Source organism: Telmatherina bonti, assembly GCF_933228915.1.
Source record: "Telmatherina bonti genome assembly, chromosome: 18".
NCBI classification, from domain to species: Eukaryota; Metazoa; Chordata; class Actinopteri; order Atheriniformes; family Telmatherinidae; genus Telmatherina; species Telmatherina bonti.
In genome coordinates, this window is record NC_136616.1 from 17,731,186 (window position 1) to 17,749,935 (window position 18,750).

The window sequence follows — 18,750 nt, forward strand, 5'->3', positions numbered from 1 at the left end:
CTTTACGGACTGATTATGCAGCAGTGTCACGTAGTAATCGTTCTCCACAGCAGAGGGAGAAGAGGAGCAGGAGACAGATACGTCACAGGAGTCTGAAATTGTTCCTTAAACGCTGTCACATGACAGCAGCGGCTTCAGGCTCACTTTTGAGGCTGCGATGATTGGGGAAATAAGAACAATAAAAGAGTTAAATATTAAAATGATCACATTCTATATATTTCATTTGACTTGTTTACAAGACATTAAACATTTGTGTTAAACAGAAAAGGTGAAAATCTACAGACTCCTGTGATGGTAGCATCTGTTTGTTTCCTGCTTCCCTGAGGATCTAACTTTTTCTACTTATCCTGTCCAGTACTACCTGTCTCTCCTGTAGGATCCAGCTCTTCCTTTCCTTCTCCAGCTTTTAGGACTGAAAACATTTTTTAAAAAAAACAAAAAAAAACGCCGGTAGTTTCTGAAATGACAGCTCGCTCTGAAGCAGGTGCCGTTTCTGAGCTGCTTTCATCTCTTCTTTTCCTGCGGTTACTCACCCTCCTCTCCTCCTTCTGCTGACTGCCGACTCGTGCTTTTGTTGGCTTTTACAATTCATCCCCAATAAGACAGCGACAACTCAAATAAAAAAAATCTCACGCTTTGTTGTGTTTAAAGACCCTTTCGTCTCCTCAAAGCTTGCCAACAAAAACATGATGTAGTCTTCTCTCCCTGCCAGCTGCAGAGCAACCAGCGTCTCCTCCTGAGTCTCTAAACCTGTTTCCCTTCGCTTTGTCTCCCCCTGCAGGCGGCTTCTTGGTATTATCACAAAAAAAGACATCCTACGTCACATGGCTCAAATGGCAAACCAAGATCCAGAGTCCATCATGTTCAACTGATCCGCTCCTTCCAGGACGGCTGGGGGGGCGGGGGAGACGGCAGTGAAGACGAGGAGGGAGAGGATGAGGAGGTGTGCCTCCTGAACGGCTCTAATCTCTGACATTCAGACCCCGTTTTTTTTTTATTTCTTTTTAGTGTTCAGCCTTGCGAACCCTGAACCTGTCTGACTGATTTGCCCCCCCGCCACAAAGACGTATGGCCATCGGGGGGGGGGGGGGGGGGGTGAAGAAAAAAAAAAAAAAAAGATGATGAGACTTGTTTATTATCATCTGGCTGCTGAGGACACACAGGTCACCGGTTGAAGGCACACACATGAGGAACGCACTTTCTACACACACGCATAAAGAAATTACACAAAAAAAAACACACACTTCTGCACATAAACACCTAAGACATGCATGCTGTCTCCACACACACACACACGCACACACTCTCACACACAACGCTCCCTCACCTGTAAAGTTACACCCATTTGCACTCTTCATGTGCCTCGTCCTGCCATCCTGCGCATGGCCTGATCGGGGTCAGAGGTCGGAATGAACCGCCGACGAGGGACGCGATGAGGGACCTCGACGCCTCCGGACTCTTGCATCCTCACCTCCCCATCACACACACACACACACATACACACCTCCAATCTGTCCATCCTCCAGAAAAAAAACATATTGTTTACCCGTGATTTAAGTAAGTAAGTGTGTGTGTGTGTGTGTGTGTGTGTGTGTGTGTGTGTGTGTGTGTGTGTACGTACGTAGCGCCTCTACATTCCAGCCAGGTTACTATGGGAACTGAGAGGACATGCACCCACTCCTCACAGGACACACAGCTGCTCTGGGTGATGATCAAATGAGATGGCTTTAATATGTGTGTGTGTGTGTGTGTGTGTGTGTGTGTGTGTGTGTGTGTGTGTGTGTGTGTGTGTGTGTGTGTGTGGATGCTAAGAGAGGTAGCGCTGGTCCTGTTCATCCAGAACAAAGTTGTTCCACATCAGGAGGAAAGTTTGAAAAAGAGAAACCTTACTATGTACGTGTGTTTTCATTTCTGAGCCAGCCTGAGTTATGTGTGTGCACACAAGCGTAGGTGTGTGTCCTGTGTGTGAAAGGAGGTAGTGTGTACGTAAGGAATAAAAAGAAAGAAGAAGAAAAAAAAAAGCGTCCAGGTTGAGTTGTGCTCTCAGAAGAAGAAAAAACAGCTTTTTCTTCTCGCTTTCTCCTTTAAAAACGATCGATTTCGTGATAATCAATTAAAACTTGAAGCAAAATGAAACTGGAAATTACATTACATTTTAAGCACCACTTACAGTAAATGTGTTTCTGTTCAACCTGTATTGTCAGATGAGTTTTTATATAAGATTAATTACTTCTAACACCATACTTGAATGATGAAAATATCAAAAACATATTTAAAAAACAAAAGTTGAAAAAAACTGACATTTTTCTATTGTCTTGATTATTTTCAATTAATTAAACAAATTCTGGCAGAAACTACTCGACTGTCGAAGCGACAACCCAAACGTCAGCAGTGACGGAAAGCGGAGAAACTATTTTAGCTTCAGATAAAAGGAAAGTAGAAGCATCTTCTGCTCGTAGATCACGTGGTTTCACCTGGTCAGAAAGCTGTGAAATTAACAAGCAGGTGGAGCTTCAGTGATGGACAAACCCAGTTGCGTCTGGCTGAGCTGGTTCACAGCGGAGGTTTTCATCTCGCCATGTCTGCAAAGTCCCTGATGAAGATTTTCAGGCTTCTCATGCGTATTGATTTTTTTTTTTTTTTTCCCACCTGAAGTTTCATCGCTTCAGCTTCATACAACCGTCATGTTTAGTGGACACGATGATGGGAAACGAGGCATCTGTGACATGAGGACAAACAGTAGCACCTTAGCTGTAGAGTCTGTGTGTGTGTGTGTGTGTGTGTGTGTGTGTGAGTGTGTGAGAGAGAGAGAGAGAGGGGCGATTGTCGTCATGTGACTGTCCTGCTGTGGTTCGACTCGGAGCCGAGCATCATCTTTGTCAAGCAGTGGTGTTACGTTCAATTTCATACAGATCTCAGTGTTTTTCTCCTTTGTTTTTTAATTTATGGATAGTGTTGATAGAGTTGTGCATTATTATTCTGAAGAATTTTATGTATGATTACGTTGTTTGATTGTACATTAAAAGAAAAAAAACCTGAGTATGTAAAGAGATTTTGTTTTAAATTAAAAGGAGAAAAGATTCCAGTTGCACAGCCGGGTCTTCGTGTTTGACTGGAGTTAAGCAGACGTAGAACTGGTCCAACTTTTTTTTTTAAACAAACAACTTCATGGCAGGTTTTAATAAAGCGTTACATCATCTCTGGATCGCCGTGGACACAAAGCCCCCACCAGCTCCAGAAAGCTCCTGTTAACATAAGTCAGGGTTGGTCAGTCGTGTCAGATCTTATCTTCTGTTTGGAAATATTTAGTTTAAAAGAAAAAAGGAAACCCAAACATGAATGGTGGCTTTGACTTCCTCTGTAGTACAAACACTAAATTTCAGTTCCCAACTTGAGTCCTGTCAGTCCCACCCCATAGGGTTCATGAAGTAGTTGTTGGTTGCTCTAAGTATGTATAAACAACTCGGGTTGATCTGTGACAAAGAAAACTGAATTATATGTGTATGAATTGCTCTAAACTTCCAGAAATTCTGAACTTTAAAATAGCAGAAGCAGCTTTGTGTAAGGAGTGTTAGGGATCAATAACATGTTTAAAAAAGACATCAAATAGTTACCTGTAGTGCACCTGAGGCTCTTGGATCCACACACCGATAAGATGTTTATTTCTGGAAGAATTTTGGCCACTGACAGCCACCATCCTTTCACAACAGCATGTGAAGTAATTCCTGTACCACCATATGTCAGTAATTCTTACACGCGGTACTTTTAAAGTAACAGTACTGAATTTAGGCTCGTTTCATCTTGCATCCTGCCTCTTCTCTGAGCTCTCCTCAGCCAGTAAAAGTCAGACGTCGACTGATTTTCTCTTTCTTCATTGTATGCTGAACCTGCTATGGGTTGCATCCAAAATAATCAGTCTGTTGCTATGCAACTGCTGGTGTAGTGGCGTAAACCATCATGCAGCTCTGAGTAAGGAGAATAGTTGTAAAATTTGGTTTCTTCTCAGGATGCTGCAGGAAAACGACAGCTCCAGGAATGTGCATAATAAATGTCAGCATCAGAGGCTTGTTGCTTTAAGGTTGGAAATATGTTGAGTTACTTTAACATAAAATGATCTGTTCTTACAGGAGAATTGCTTTAATGGTGACCTCAGTTTGCAAAACTTAATTATAAAAGCATTCACTTGACTGACAAATGTTACTTTAGGAAGTATAGTTTTTTAGTCTTGGTTTGTGTTCATCAGATAAAGGATTTGCTGCCACTGAGCATGACTTATAGGACCTATAGGTCCTCATGGCCTCACGCGTCGTCGTTCAGGTCTACAGCACAAGCATGAAATCTGCTTCTTACAGTTCAGACAGATACGTAACGGCTGCCGAGGGAATCAGAGCGCTCCATGTCTGCTGTTTGGATCTTATTACACATCTATCATTAACGTCTCTGCCAGTCATCTAGATAAAACCTTCCTCTGGTTTCAGAAATCTGGTCTTCCTATTAAAAAAATAAACACCATGTTTAAATACTAATAAATTTAAAAGTCTAAAAAGGTCAATTTTGTTAAGTTTCTTGAGGGATTTCAGCAACACTGCCAGGTGTGAGTTACAAAGACATTTCACCTAAATGTTTTCAGCTCGTCATTTGTCAACAGACACATTTCCTCCATTACCTTTGTGCCACAGCAGACAATGCATCACTGTTACTGTGACTACACTTCTCAGGGGGAGTCCCAAGACAGCGTCCCGGGTTTTAAAGATTTGACAAGGAAGGGATTACTGCAACTGGAGGGTCGAGTTAGAAAACTTGAAATCAAATGAAGACATCAACGAACTATTATTGTCCTCTTCTGGTTGATACGGGCAATAACTACAACAAAACACACAATAACTACAACAAAACACACATTTCTCAAGTGTGACCTGTTGTTCAAAGGCAAGACTGATGAAAAGAAAATCTACACATTTGATTTTTCTGAGCACAGCACTTCCATTTTATTCCACTACAAAAAGAGGCATTTGAAGAGCACCAGTAAAAGCAGAACAGCGTCCAGCTCAGCTCCACCGCAGACTGGATATTAAGCCAAGCTAAGGAAGATACACAGACAGGGAGAGTAAGAGTTCCTTCATCTCCTCTGTCCACTTACACATGCAAGCAGTAATGCAACTTGACTATAAAGCTTCTGCAGAAGCAAGACGAGGCTGAGATCAGGTGGGAAGTAAGAATTTAAATCAAAAATGACATAGGACAGAAAAAAAGCCGTTTCTCTGCTGCATTAACATAAGTTTTTTTTTGTTTTTTGTTTTTTTTTCAAGAAAAATGTCTAAACTAAGAATGGAGAAATTAAACCACATCACGATGGAGAATAATACTCTTCAAAACACCTCAAAGGAAACATATCTCCATAAATCAGTTGCATCTAATCAGGAAAATACACTGGTCTACCTGGCTTTACTGAATGCTGTACAGCAGCGTACTTCTCTCAGTCCACTATACATCAGTAGGTGAGCAGAGCAGCTCTTACAGCAGCTGGATATCGTTTCTGGACTAAGTGGAGGAGGTTTACTGTGCTTGGTGCAGAGGGAGGGGGGAAAGTGGCATTGGAAAACAGCTTGCAGCAGATTAAGAATAAACTGTAAAAACCCTACAGGTGAAAAAGAAACTAATAACTGAAGCAGCCCGCTCCCTGAAAGTAACTTCATCTCCTTAAATACCAGACTGAGTTATGAGCTCAACATGGAAAATGTCCTGATACAATTCTTTGCTTTACTACATTGATAAAACTGATTAGACCTCCTGCGTACATTCAAGATGAGTCCAGAGTGAGGAAAATGCTCCAAAGAGTCGAAAAAGCGTCTGATCTGTTCTCTAAACAAAGGTTCAGAAAAAGGGAACTAAAAATGTGATTGTTTTTCCTCCAACGTGTGAAACTGAAATGTTCTGTGTGGAAATGCATAGCAGGATCACTTATCCCTCCTCGCTTCTTCACACATGGCTCTCATAAAACACCTGGCAGGGGGGGGTCTTCGCCCGCTGCTCGCCACCAGCCTGTTGGCAGCTCTGGTCTCCCCCTGCCTCAGGCTGCTCCTGGAAGGGAAGGGGAGCCAGTGGTGGGGGGGAGGAAGGGGGAGGCGAGGTCTGTGAGGCCTCGGGTTGGGAAGAAGCCTCAATGCTGCAGTAACCTCCGGCGGTGAGTGGCGGGTGGACCGACGCCTGAATGGCGATGTGCTGCGGCTGCTCGTGAACGGAGGAGTTGTCCGAGTCGGCGGTGGGCGACCCGCTGCGCTCCCTGTCTCTAACCTGCAGGATGGTGAAGACGTCCCTCGCCCCAATCGAAGCCACCCTGCCCGCCACCTCAGGGGCGTGCCTGACGAAGGTGTGCCTCATCTCTTCCACCCCGACCACCTCCAGGATCTCCTCCATGAACGTGCGGCAGTTCATGATGAGCGGCGGCAGAGGGATGCTGCGAGCCAGCTCCTCGATGTACCGCGCAAACTCCATGGTCTTGAACTGCGTCACCTTGGCCAGCTCCAGCGTCTTGGCCGAGGTGATGATGGGGATCCTTTTGGCGATCTCGAAGGCTTTCTGCAGCTTCTCCGCGCCCTCGGTGCGGAAGAACTCGTTGATGGCTTTTTCCGTCTTCTTCAGGTGGCTGCTCATCATGCAGAGGCGAGTTACGTTCAGGATCATGATGATGGTGAAAGTGACCAGACACACCACCATGTAGTAAACGCCCATGTCACCGTTGGTGAAGACCACGCGCAGGGTCACTGTGCAGTTGGAGCTGCCGTAAACGTTGGACGCCATGCAGGTGTACTTCCCACGGTCTGCGAACTCGATGCTGGTGATGTTAAGCACGCCGTTGTCCAGCAGCCACCACTTCCCACCTATAAATACAAAGAAGTTAAACACTAAAAGTATGATGACTCTTCATCATCACTTCTTGGTCGTTTAAAACGGTGGAGAAAAGGAGGTAGCGCTGATTCCTGCTGGATGTATATTTAACCATGTAAGTTAATATAAACCAGGTTATGTTTGGTTTTTTTCTCCTTTCCAGGGTCACGTTTGGCAGTAAAACCTGAACCTTTTTATTCATTTTAGCACCAGGACTACACTGAACGATCTGACCTGCTTTAAAAGGTCAGATTTAACCACCGTCACCATGTGATCTGCAGTTTGCTCGCTCAAAAACAGACTAAATTCAAAGTTTAAACCCTGAAAATCCTCTTAATGCATGCTTGTCCCTGCTGGTGGAGGGGGGGGGGGATGGGGGGTGTGCACAGCAAACAGTGTTTTTGTTGCTGACCTTTGTAGATTTCTAACAAACTTATTTTCTCAAAGTTGCACATCTTGTACTGTTCTGACTCCTCATCGTCTCTGCCCGGAGAACCTGCTGTTTCGGCCTTATTTTTTACAAGCCGTCAGCATATCCTCTCCCATATTTTATCAGCTTGGTGTTGGACTCCTGATGTCGGATAAAAATCAGCTGGTGCTTTTATAAAGCGAGCACAAAACAAGGTTTTCAACTGTGTGTATCAAAGCGGACCAGAGTGCAGAGGCTTCATTATCCCTGCCACGCTTTCAATATTTAAACAGATGGCTGCATTTCATCTGGAAACACTGCACTGTGTGTTAACAGGAACAGGCTACGCACACTCTCGGGGGTGAAGCAACAAACAAAAGAACATCACAGGCTCAGGAAAAAAAAAAACATTTACAATGTCAGTTTTATTCAATAAAAAATTACCAAAAATAAACAATTATTAACCCACCAAAATCATCGCTATGGCTGCCGTTAGACTGCGTGCACACTTGCATTGAAAAGTAACCAAAGATACAGTTGTGCTCATATTTATTCATACCCTTTCATTAAAGAAGGAAAAAACACAGCTGCCTGTAAAATAAGCTGAAATTGACTAAAGTAATAATAAATAAAAATTTTATGAAAATCATTACATTATTTTCTAATTCTGGTTCAATAGAAACATTTTTTTAAAAAAAGTAAACAAATAAGATAATTTATTACATATTACATCACTCATTAACTAATATTTTGTTGAACAATCCTTCAATGTTTCCGCTCCAGTCAGGTGTTTTCTGTTCCTCTCAGTCAGACTTCTGCACCTGTTGACAGGTATTTTGTCCCACTGTTCAACAGAAAAGTGCTCTAATTTGTCCAGGACCAATTTGTTTGTTTGTTTGTTTTTTCTTTCTTCAACTCAATTAAATGAAAAAACAGTGTCTTATATGACTAAATTATAGTTTTGCAAATTTTTAGTTATTGTTCCTTTTTTAAGTCTCCAGTTATTTGAGTGACTGTTGTAAATGCAGCCTTTTCTTTCATGAAATATGATGTATGAATACATATAAGCACAACTGTACAAGCAAGGCAACCTTGGTGAACACTTGTGTCAAACATGTTTTATAACATTTTAATGTTCTCTACATGCAATGCAGCATGTCTGTCTTATTGGTTGTGGATCGCCTCATCAAGTTACTGAAGAGTTTGTTTTAACTGATAATCTAATCAGAAACGATACGGTGCAGTGAAAAGTCTTTGTTCACTTCACAGGAGCAGGATAAGAGGATCAAGCCTAAAATCCCTTCAGAGCACAGAAAAAGCCTGTTACGAGACGAGGCTTGGGGATGGAGACAGGCTAAAGTGAGCTAGTTACCAGTTTTCAGTCTGTTTAAATCTTATAAAAATTGATGAGTTCCTACAGAGCAGAAACACACTTCTGCTGCCCTCTGCTCTATTATCACAGATAATTTCCCTCACCGCTATCCTCAGGAGATGAAAGACCAGTCAGGAAATGTAGCCTGAACTGCATCCCACCCATCCGCCTTTTACAGGCAAGAGCAGGACTTCTAATTTTATCTCCACCACAAAATGCGACTGAAGCGCTGCCCGATACTATACGCCAGTTTTGCAGGGAAAGCAACAGTGTTTACAGCAGGGAAAGTCAGCGCCTCTCTAATGATTTTCCTGAGTGTAACCCTGGGGGGGGGGGGGGATCTCTGTGATGGTTACAGACGCTGCTCTGGGTTTGTGGGTCATAATAACAACGCAGTCTCTTTTCTGTCTCATGCCGGGTTTCAACAGGTCGGCGCAGGAAAGCCATCAAAACAAACCGCTCTGCCATCTGCGTTCCCTTTGAGGTGAAACAACCAACAAAAGGAGGCGCCGCTGAATGGAAAAATGAAAGTTAAATTAATGTGCTGAATGTGACTTCCACTAAAAAAAAAAAAATACTCACTGCTATCAAAAGGTACGTGAAATGACTGGTCAAGGCCAAACTTTACCGTTTGCTACAGATGTTACCAGTTCTCTGAGAATCATACTGGGGTACGGGAAGTGGATCGAGAACTCCTGATAATATTGTCTGCTATAAATGCCCACACACCAGCTGTGTATTCATGTGAATCAAACAAGCAGAATACACTGCTCCTAATCTGTGAGGTAACATCGTCACTAACATCATTTACTGACATGAAACTTCCTTCCAGTTTGCTGTCTGTCTCTTGGAAAAAGTACATAGGTTTATGTAAAAACTCGAAGTGGATTTATTTTTCTTTTTACTTGTAATGAAGGCTTTACAAAACAAAACCAAGCTAAATAATCTGGTCAGTCACCATAACCAAGTTATAATGTGGACTTTCATGACTTTAAAACTGACTACAAAACGACAACACTGCTATTCCAAGCACTGCATGATAAATTAAATGAGTCTGGTTTTAGCAGACTTATTTTATCTTAATGCGGGGGTGTCAAACTCCAGTCCTCGAGGGCCGGTGTCTTTGTGCTTTCTCTCTACCAGCACACCTGATTCAAATCAAATGAATCCAAACGCTTCTTGCCAACCTATATATGGATTTCGGTCAGGTGTGTTGGAGCATGGAGATGACAAAAACCTGCAGGATACCGGCCCTCGAGGACTGGAGTTTCACACCTGTGTCTTAAGGCTTCTCAGCACGTATTTACGCAGCTCCTCAGGAAGCACTGTACCCATTTTGTACTGGTGTGCAAGTACTGACTACTTACTCTCACAAAGACATTTACCAACATTGCTTTGAATCAGTTATCAGAAAAACCAAAATTATTCTGTATTTGCTGCTGATGAAACTATGATCACGTGACTGGCAGTTGTTTGCATCAGGAGAGGAAAAAAAACCAAACAGGAAATCAGGTTTAAAGTAACAGCACAGTCTTTCTCACCACTTGTTTGTGTGTCCAGGCGGTCTCCATGGGAGTTGAACCATTGCACGCTGGGGAACGGGTCTCCGGTGACATTGCAATCAATCAGTGCACAGCTCCCCTCACGGGCAATTATCTGACTCACTTTTGTGAACACAACTGGGACAAACCCACTGTCTGTGACATTGCTAATTTCCGTGCTGTTTCCAACGACGTCCACCGATAAGGCCCCAGCAGTGTTACAGGCGATAAGAGGCACCAGGACCAGAATAACATATCCCCCGGCCCAGAGCATTTTCTTAAACTGTCGGTGCATCACCCAAGGGCGAAGAAACTGTCATTCCTCCTGGGTCGCCATCCGGCAGACTGGCTATCTCTTTATGGTGGAAGGCAATCTGGTTTTCAGCTTTGTGGTGTGAAGCATCTCACTGCAACAACAGATTGATTTGCAGAGAAAAATCAGAACAAAATCAACATTTTTGGGATAAAAACCTTTTTTTTTTCCAAAAAAGTTTTGTTCAAGTCTAAAAGGAAAATTTGCTAAATATGACATTTGATTAAACCAAGAAAAGCAGAAAGTTATTTGGTTTTAGAAGCTGCTAGTACCTTTGGTTTATTTAAATGTCAAATAAAAGTAACAGATCTGGTCTGATGACAGATATTCGTTTTTATACTTTTCAATTTAATGCTATACAAGAAAAGCTGAGGTGGTTGTTTTCTCAAAGCGCGCTTTAAAAGCTTTCTGAAACTCACGATTGAATGAACATCAACCAAATGTGTGTCAGAACCACAAACACTGCCTGTCTGCCCTTTTACTATCCTGTTAACACAGCAGCAAAAACAACAGAGGTCGCTTCCAGCTAATACGATAATAATGACTCAACTCGGAATCCGTGGCTTGTGATATTGCTAGAAATTATGATGATTAGAGTCACATTTCTTTAAGTAGGGTTGCTCTTTGGTAAAACAGGGCTTCAGAATGAACACAAAGCCTCGCTGCCACATAACGGAGCGGTGCGTGGGCTCCGTCTACTTTCTGGTTCACTTCGTAAACACGCGTTTACTGCCGCCTTGGGATCCAGGTTAGAGGCACCGTAATGGCTAAATGTATTATTCAATCACATGGGAGAGAAACTAACCCGGTTTCAAGCTTTGCAATTACAAGTAGCTGTTGACAGACATGACCGACATCGTGGGATCCGGCTATGTGCTGGAAAGCTATTCTAAATGGGGGAGCTTTCTAGAAATGTGTCACTAGCAAACTGTTGACAGAGGCATCTTTTTCACGGACGGTTTAATAAGATACTGGATAAGAAACGATGGCAATAGTCGGGAAAGAGTGAACTATTTGGCATATTAAACACCCAGTTCACGGCGAAAAATGCTGCATCGTAACGTTACCTCCTCAATGGGAGCCTAGCGGTCCAGCAAACGGCCAACACCGCGTCGACGGCAGCCGCTAAACCGGCTGAATGCGGCCATTTCCGCGTTCTCCGGGGATAACAACCATGTTTTAATACTTACATCATGGTCCGTGGTCATTTATGGCTAAATGTTTGGTAGAATACCCCATAGTGGATGATTATGGCGAGCTATTTCTCCTCCGGCATCTCCATCCACCTCCTACTGTTGCCTGTTTGCTCTGGAGGTTTAACCCTGAAAGCCGGGAGGCAACGCTGCCCGCCTGCTTTAATCTTTAACTTAGTGAGGAAAATTACCGCTTGAGTGACTTTTTTTTTTTAATTGGTCAAATATTCGGATCTGTTTTCAGAGGTATGAATTAACAATAGGTTTAAGGCAGGTGCGAATTTGTCAATGTTTTAAGGTGGAATTATTGAGTTTTTGGTCACGTGGGAGCAGCGGAAGGAGGACTGGGCGCTCAGTGCTAAATTGGTGTCAGTTTACTGGGTTGGTGCAGCATGTGGGCGTCAAGGGAAACGAGGTTGTGGATGCAGTCGCTAAGGAGGCTCTAAAGCAGCTGGAGGTGGAGGTTAGGGTCTCGTTGGGGCAGTTCGAGTGTCGCAGCATAGTTAACGAGTATGTTTCTGGGAAATGGCAGGAAGAATGGGACGGGGAATTAAGAGGGAGGCACTACCACCAAATCCAGCAGAGTGTAAAATCCTGCAATCCAATCTGTGGGAAAAATCGAAGGGAGCAAGTTATCCTCACGCGATTAAGACTTGGACATTGTGGCCTGGCAAATAATCTAGCTCTAATAGGAAAACATCAAGATGGTCTTTGTGACCTCTGTAGAAAGTCAGAAACGGTTCATCACGTGCTGTTGGAATGTGAGAAATATGCGGACTTCAGAAGAGCTCTTTTTATTGATGTCATGAAGCTAGGATTCTCTTCAGTATCATTAAAAGTTCTCCTCAATCCAAATGTGAACTGTAAGGGCGTAGCGGAGGCTGTGCTCCACTTCATAACCTCTTCCGGACTTCATGATCGAATGTGAGTTGATGCGAGGTGCATTTCCCTTTAAGTGGAGGGGGGCAGCAATACACCCCGTGGTGTTCAGTCTGCCGGAACCGCAAGAAGAAGAAGGGTTGGTGCAGATGCAAATTCAGCGAGGTTGATGTTTGTAGATTTAAGACCGTATAGGTTGGGAAACTGGTATTTTTGTAAGGCAGGGGTCTCCAACTCCGATCCTCGTGAGTTACCATCCTTTTAGTGTTTTAGCTTTAGTGTGTCAGGGCCGGATTAAAAGTGCACAGGCCCCTGGGCCCAGAGTGTTCCAGGGGCCCCCTTACCCACCGCAACATTGTGAAAATCGTGATGATACACTGTGAAACGACATTTTTAACATCTCACAGCCAATGGTACCAATAGCAATACACTAGACACTGTGGTGTAACTATCTGGCTTTTATGTACATTTTATGTACATGTTGTCCAAACTGCTGGTGTTTGCCCTATGTGCTGGGCATGTACCCATAATGCCCATTGGATAATCCGGCCTTGAGTGCGGAGACCCGTGTTGTAAGGTGTCCAGAATTTCAGACCTGGACTTTGGGTTTTGCTCCAGGTCTGTAAAATGAGGTCTGTCCAAAAGACCAACATGCAATAACACTTTCTAATGACCAAGCTGTTGTCTTAATTTGGTATCTTACTGTTTTTCAGAGCAAAATAAACAACAAAACATACAAACTATCGATAGTCTAAGTTGGGTTTCTATTAAAAACACACAATAACAACACAAAGCTCAAGGCTTCATAAGATATGGGAGCAATTCTGCCACTGAAGGAAAAACAATTAGGGTAAAGACTCTAACATGTTAATTTTAAATTATTTACTAAAAATGTACACCTTAAAATGTAATGCAGTTAGTAAAGTAATATATTCTTGAGCTTTACTCTGTGTGATGTATATTTACTCCTGTCTCACATGTGGAATGTGTGTTTGTGAACTTAATACAGTCTCTCTTCACAGTGAAAGGTGAACATATCTGAGAAGTTCAAACTGAGATATGCCAGACTGGAAATGCTTAAAAAAATAACATTTACACAACTGCTGAATGGCAACAACTCTGTGCAGGGATACACGCAAATACACAATGCAATATGCATGTCAGCCCCATAGACTGTATGTAAGAGAAATAACTTATTCAATTTAATAACTTAAGTTCTTTTTGTTTACAACCTATTTTCCTGTTCCCAAGAAATTTGATCGAATATAAGATCACAATTTGTAGGACTCTGACAGTGCATGTGAGCTCTACTAAAGCTGCTCTACAAACAAGATAAACACTACACACATCCTTGACAAAAATAGCATGAAATATTTGTCTTTGAGAAAATCCTTTATTGCATCTAAAATGTTTTGTGCTCCAATATTTCTAAGACATAACACTAAGTGTCTGTGGTGCGCATGGTTTTACTATAAACTGTCATAAATAAGAGGATAAGGTCCAAATTCTTTTTCTTCAGAGGCAGCACTTTGCTTCCATAGTAATGTCTGTATGCAAACTAATGTCAGCGTGTCTGTTAATCTCTCATATAGCCTGTGAGTATCATTCATAGGTAACTGGGCCATGCTATTTCTTCAGTACTGCTGGATTTAGGTCATCATGAGGCCAAACTATTTTGGCTACTTTGGGGTCATAAGAAGATATTTCTACCCCTTACACATTTAAGCAACTAATATAAACATTTTACATCTTCCACATTACTTTCCCAGCCAGCCTTAACAATTAAACACTCGCTACATGTGCAAAAAAGGCATTTTAAATCCCTTAGTATGAAAATATGAGTACATGCTTCCATAAAGAGTGTATTTCTGGTGTCTACTTTTGCAGCCTGCCTTTCAGACTCCACAGAGAAGACAGATAAAATACTGTTCGCTTAATATCATGTATCAGTGCTTGGCCTGTTCTGAATATCTCTGGATACACACAAAATTTAACTGGTAGTAAATGGACTGTGGTCAAAAGGCATCCAAGCTGAACGGTTGTGTAATGAAACAACTCTGGTGCCGAATAGCGGAAATACTGACTGCAGCACAAAATGAAAGCACCTGTTCAAGTCAGGGTCATCCAGGCTGTTACTGTGGGATAGATTTGATAAGCGATGCCTTGAAGCCAGAAAATGTTGAAAAATTGATGTTATGTATTGAAATGTTGGCAGATGGTCAATAACTCAGCCAATAATGCTCCATCTGTGTATAAAAGCTATTAATATGAAAAGGGACGTGTTATCAGATTTGGTGCTTGATTTTCCTTGGTGCAGCTTACCTCTCCGTAAGCTGTTTTTTTTTTTTTTTTTAACCTTAAAAAAAAGTATATACATTAAATGAGGGTGTCAAAAGTTATCTAGCTTAATACTATTTGATTAAAATGCACCTTTAATAATTACCATTAGGTCAAGTAATTCAGTTGTTTGGATAAAAGAGGCGTACTTTATTTCCCCAACACGACTCTGAAGTGTTGCACCAACCTTTACTTCTGCTCCACCTGCCTGACCTCGTGAACCTTCCCAGATAAATGTCTCAGCTCAACACAAACACTTCTGAGAGCTCCGTCACACTGTAACACAGACAACTGCATATCAGCACAGCAGGGAGAAAGTCTGCACAGAGGACAAGAAAACAGTCAACAGATGGAGCCTGCTGTTGTCAGCGGGTTCTGTTGTAGGATCATTAACCATGCAGGATTTGAAAAATAGATGAAGCAGAGCTTCTAGTGACGTTCCTCTGATGACTCTTGTAGAGATGGGGCTTTTTTTCATCATTTTACAGGTAGAAATTACCCTCAAATTGACTTTAAAACTGTTTAGATTTCTTTGACTGAATTTCAGTGAAGTGTTTTGAGTTTTTGATGAATCGAGGAGGCGAGCAGCCCATTTGTCTGCTGAATTTGTCAGGTACAGGCAGACTTTTTTTTCTTTTAAGAGTTCAATCAAAATAGCTGTCAATAGTTTTCTCTACGCAATATTTGGTTACATTGCCGAGAAAAACAAAGATGTTTATGATGGTGGGATTGAATCAGGAACAAGAGTTGGCACAATCAGTTGGCTTCCTTAGATAGACGATTACTTTTTCATGAATTGGCTAGAATTGCATTAGTGCTGATTGGATCGTTTTAACTGGATCAGAGCTAATTGGCTAAAATAGATTACGTCTGTAAATTGCCTTGAAATTACTTATTTCCAATTGCCCTATACAAATTAAGCTAAATGTGTGTCCCTTTGCATCACTTAACATGAGGATGAAGACTATTTGGTGTTTGTTCTATGGTTTGTCCTATTATCGTACAGTAAGTACGGTGACCCTGAAGTGAAAAACACATCTACAAATGGAAAAAAAAACACACGCAAAATAAAACCCACAATAATCATTTTTAAAAAAAAAAAAAAATTAACAAAAAACAAATAGAATTAAAATAATTACCTACAGCAAGAGGTAAGCACCAGCGGCCAACATGAGAATTTGCTGGTTGGGTGATGGTACAAGTGTTCAATCAGCAATTTCTTATGATGCTCACTGGTGTCTACTTCTTTCTGTAGGTTAATGTAGTTTTTTTTTTTTTCCTTATTTGTTTTTTTTGTTTTTTTTTTTTGTCTTTCAATTTTTAAAATTTTTTTTGCATTTTGCACTTCAGGACCGCAGAGGGCTTTGTTTATTATGCATTATGATCGCTGCATTCTCTCTGATGAAGTCTGATGTTCACCTCACAACCCAGCAACACAGACCCCAACACCTGTAAGAGATCTTATCTTTTCTCCATGTTTACAGCAGAGGTGTATAAAGTGAAAGTAGACAGTAAAAGTCCTGTCTGGCAGCTCTTTCCAACCAGTCACTAAATCAGCTGAATTTACTTAGCTCAACTCCACTGCAAGCTAGATGAGCCTGTCAGTGAAAACACCTGTTCTAAATGCATTGGTCCAAAAACATGGCAGGACTTTTACTTTATTTTTACTTCTACTTTATACACCTCTGGTTTACAGTTTAACCATTTTAGAAATAATCCACTTTCCTACAGTAACTTCCCTTTAGTCAGCACTTACTTGTGAAAATGAAGTCCAGTATCTGCTGTTTGAAGTCGCTTAAACAAATCCAGTCAACATACATGCAAATCCTGTTGTCAACTGGTTTTGGCAGCTTCACTTCAGAGCAACATTGACACCAGCATGAATATCTGGACATATCTGTAAAAACTCACTTACTTTTGCCATGTTGTCGGCTCTGCTCGCCATCTTCTGCGCTGAAGTATGAATCAGTCGGTTAAACAGCAAACAGCTCAGTCTCGGTGAGGAATTGAGCTGATTCTTCATGATCTGGTTTGTTCAGGCTATTCAGATAAAGTCTACATGTCTGACGTCAAAGATGTAATCGCAGAGATCTGGAAAAACGTACGAGAAGCAGTGCTGGTGGATTGATTTTGCATTGTATTGGTGTTTTGTGCACTCTCAACACTAAAGTTGAGCTTGTTAGTTAAGCGTCATGTTGTTTTGGCACCATAAATCAGGGGTCACCAACTCCAGTCCTCGAGGGCTACCATCCTGCAGGTTTTAGTGTTTCCCTTGTACAACACATTTGATCCAAGTGAAAAGGTACTCCAAGAACTTGTTGTCATCTTCTGCACCTGCCTGTTAATGAGCCACTGGTTTGGGTCAGGTGTGTTGTACCTGGAAAACAATAAAACCTGCAGGATGGTAGCCCTTCAGAACCGGAGTTGGTGACCCCTGCCATAAATAATGCAGTGATATCATTGCCAGTAGTGGTGTTTACACTTCTAATATTAACACAACACAATTAGAATTTAACTTCCTGGTGGTGATGAGTGTTTAACCATGACAGCACAAGGGCAGGATGTCACACTGTATCCTGCTGAAGGTGCTGGACAACAGTTTCTGGAAAACTTACTGTTACTGTTTATTATTTTTTATCACAATGTGGACGTGAGTAGCACACAAAGGTACTGAGTGCAAGAGTTACGGTCATTAAACCCAACTTTGATCCAATCAGTCAAGGTAGATAGCGATTCTGAGTCAGGCTCTACTGGAGGTTTCCCTTCCTGGAGAAGAGAGTTTTGTCCTTTCCACACTCACTTTCCACTCAGGATGGGGGTTTGAACTGAGGAGAAGATGTGAAGCAATCCAGGTATGTCCTTGAATTGGCTGATATACAGTTATTATAAACGTGACTGATCTGGATCATATAAAGGATTTGTTTTAATGGGATCATAATTGAACTACTGTATATTGCTTTTGATCGAATTGCACTGCAGCTTTAAAAGTTCCCTGAGACGACTGTTGCAAAATAGTGCTACACAAATAAAGTTGCATTTAATTAAAGCTGGGGTAGGTAAGCTTGATCAGAGACATTTTTTTTTACTCTGGGTGAAGTGGTTCCTCATCCTGATAGTAGTCTATACATTTTGTAATCATGAACAATAAGAAATATAGTTAGACCCCTCAGTTTAGTGTAAATCTGTAAAAACTGACCAATCAAAATTTTCAGGCCGAATTGAAGTTGTTCATTTCTTATATTTTGTAAGCTTCTTCTCCAGGCTCCCCTCCTCCCGCAGCACATACCTGATATCTACACCCTGCATGTAAATATCGTGTTAGGACAAAAATACAAAGTAGTGAAGAAGAAACTCAGAAGGAAACATGGCTGAGAAAATGCAGGAAGGATTTCCCCGACCGGACTCGGTTTATTTGCCTCCTCCTGCTAAACAGCCGAGAAAGAGAAAATCGTTGGAGGACAAAGCTGCGAATAAAAAAGCTTCGGCTCTCGTAAGGAGCAGAACCAGAGGGGGAGGAGCCAAGACAGGATGCCTTTATTAAATCTTGCGAGCTCCCCAACATTACCTACCCCAGCTTTAACTGTGTTTCTGTGGGAAAATAGGTGAGATCTTTCTCCAACCCAGGTGTTGCCTTCCCACCAATGCATTTGTAAGCCAGAGCTTATAAATACCAGGAGCTACTGCAGTCACTAACATGGAGCAAAAGATATTTCATACTGCATTAAAAATCCAGACGCTAGTCAGAGTCCGCGGGTGTTGGACCAATGAGGAAGTGTCTTGGATGTCTTGATTGTCCTCTGCACAACTTTCCCAGCTTA

The 18,750-nt window shown here is 41.9% G+C and overlaps 2 protein-coding genes across 7 annotated transcripts in view; one reads left to right on the forward strand and one right to left on the reverse strand.

Annotated features, from left to right (window-relative positions):
* clcn3 (chloride channel 3) overlaps positions 1 to 2,982 on the forward strand; it is a 40,479-nt gene extending 37,497 nt beyond the window's left edge. For 3 of the 5 annotated variants that reach the window (XM_079257695.1, XM_079257698.1, XM_079257696.1), the window contains one exon: positions 782 to 2,982. In XM_079257695.1, coding sequence (XP_079113821.1) covers positions 782 to 973 — 192 coding nt within the window. In that variant the 3' untranslated portion in view covers positions 974 to 2,982. The remainder of the gene's footprint in view (positions 1 to 781) is intronic. The other 2 variants (XM_079257697.1, XM_079257699.1) reach the window with 1 other exon arrangement.
* A 2,030-nt stretch (positions 2,983 to 5,012) lies between these two features.
* On the reverse strand, positions 5,013 to 11,849 carry mfap3l (microfibril associated protein 3 like). Of its 2 annotated transcripts, none has more exons than XM_079257927.1 (3): positions 11,714 to 11,849; positions 10,211 to 10,617; positions 5,013 to 6,881 (listed from the first exon to the last, which is right to left on the reverse strand). In XM_079257927.1, the coding sequence occupies exons 2-3, from the start codon at positions 10,503 to 10,505 to the stop codon at positions 5,980 to 5,982; spliced, it is 1,197 nt and encodes a 398-aa protein (XP_079114053.1). In that variant the 5' UTR covers positions 10,506 to 10,617; positions 11,714 to 11,849; the 3' UTR covers positions 5,013 to 5,979. The 2 variants fall into 2 exon arrangements, with proteins under 2 accessions (XP_079114053.1, XP_079114054.1); XM_079257928.1 differs by lacking the exon at positions 11,714 to 11,849 and adding an exon at positions 11,591 to 11,650.
* Between the last annotated feature and the right edge of the window lie 6,901 nt (positions 11,850 to 18,750).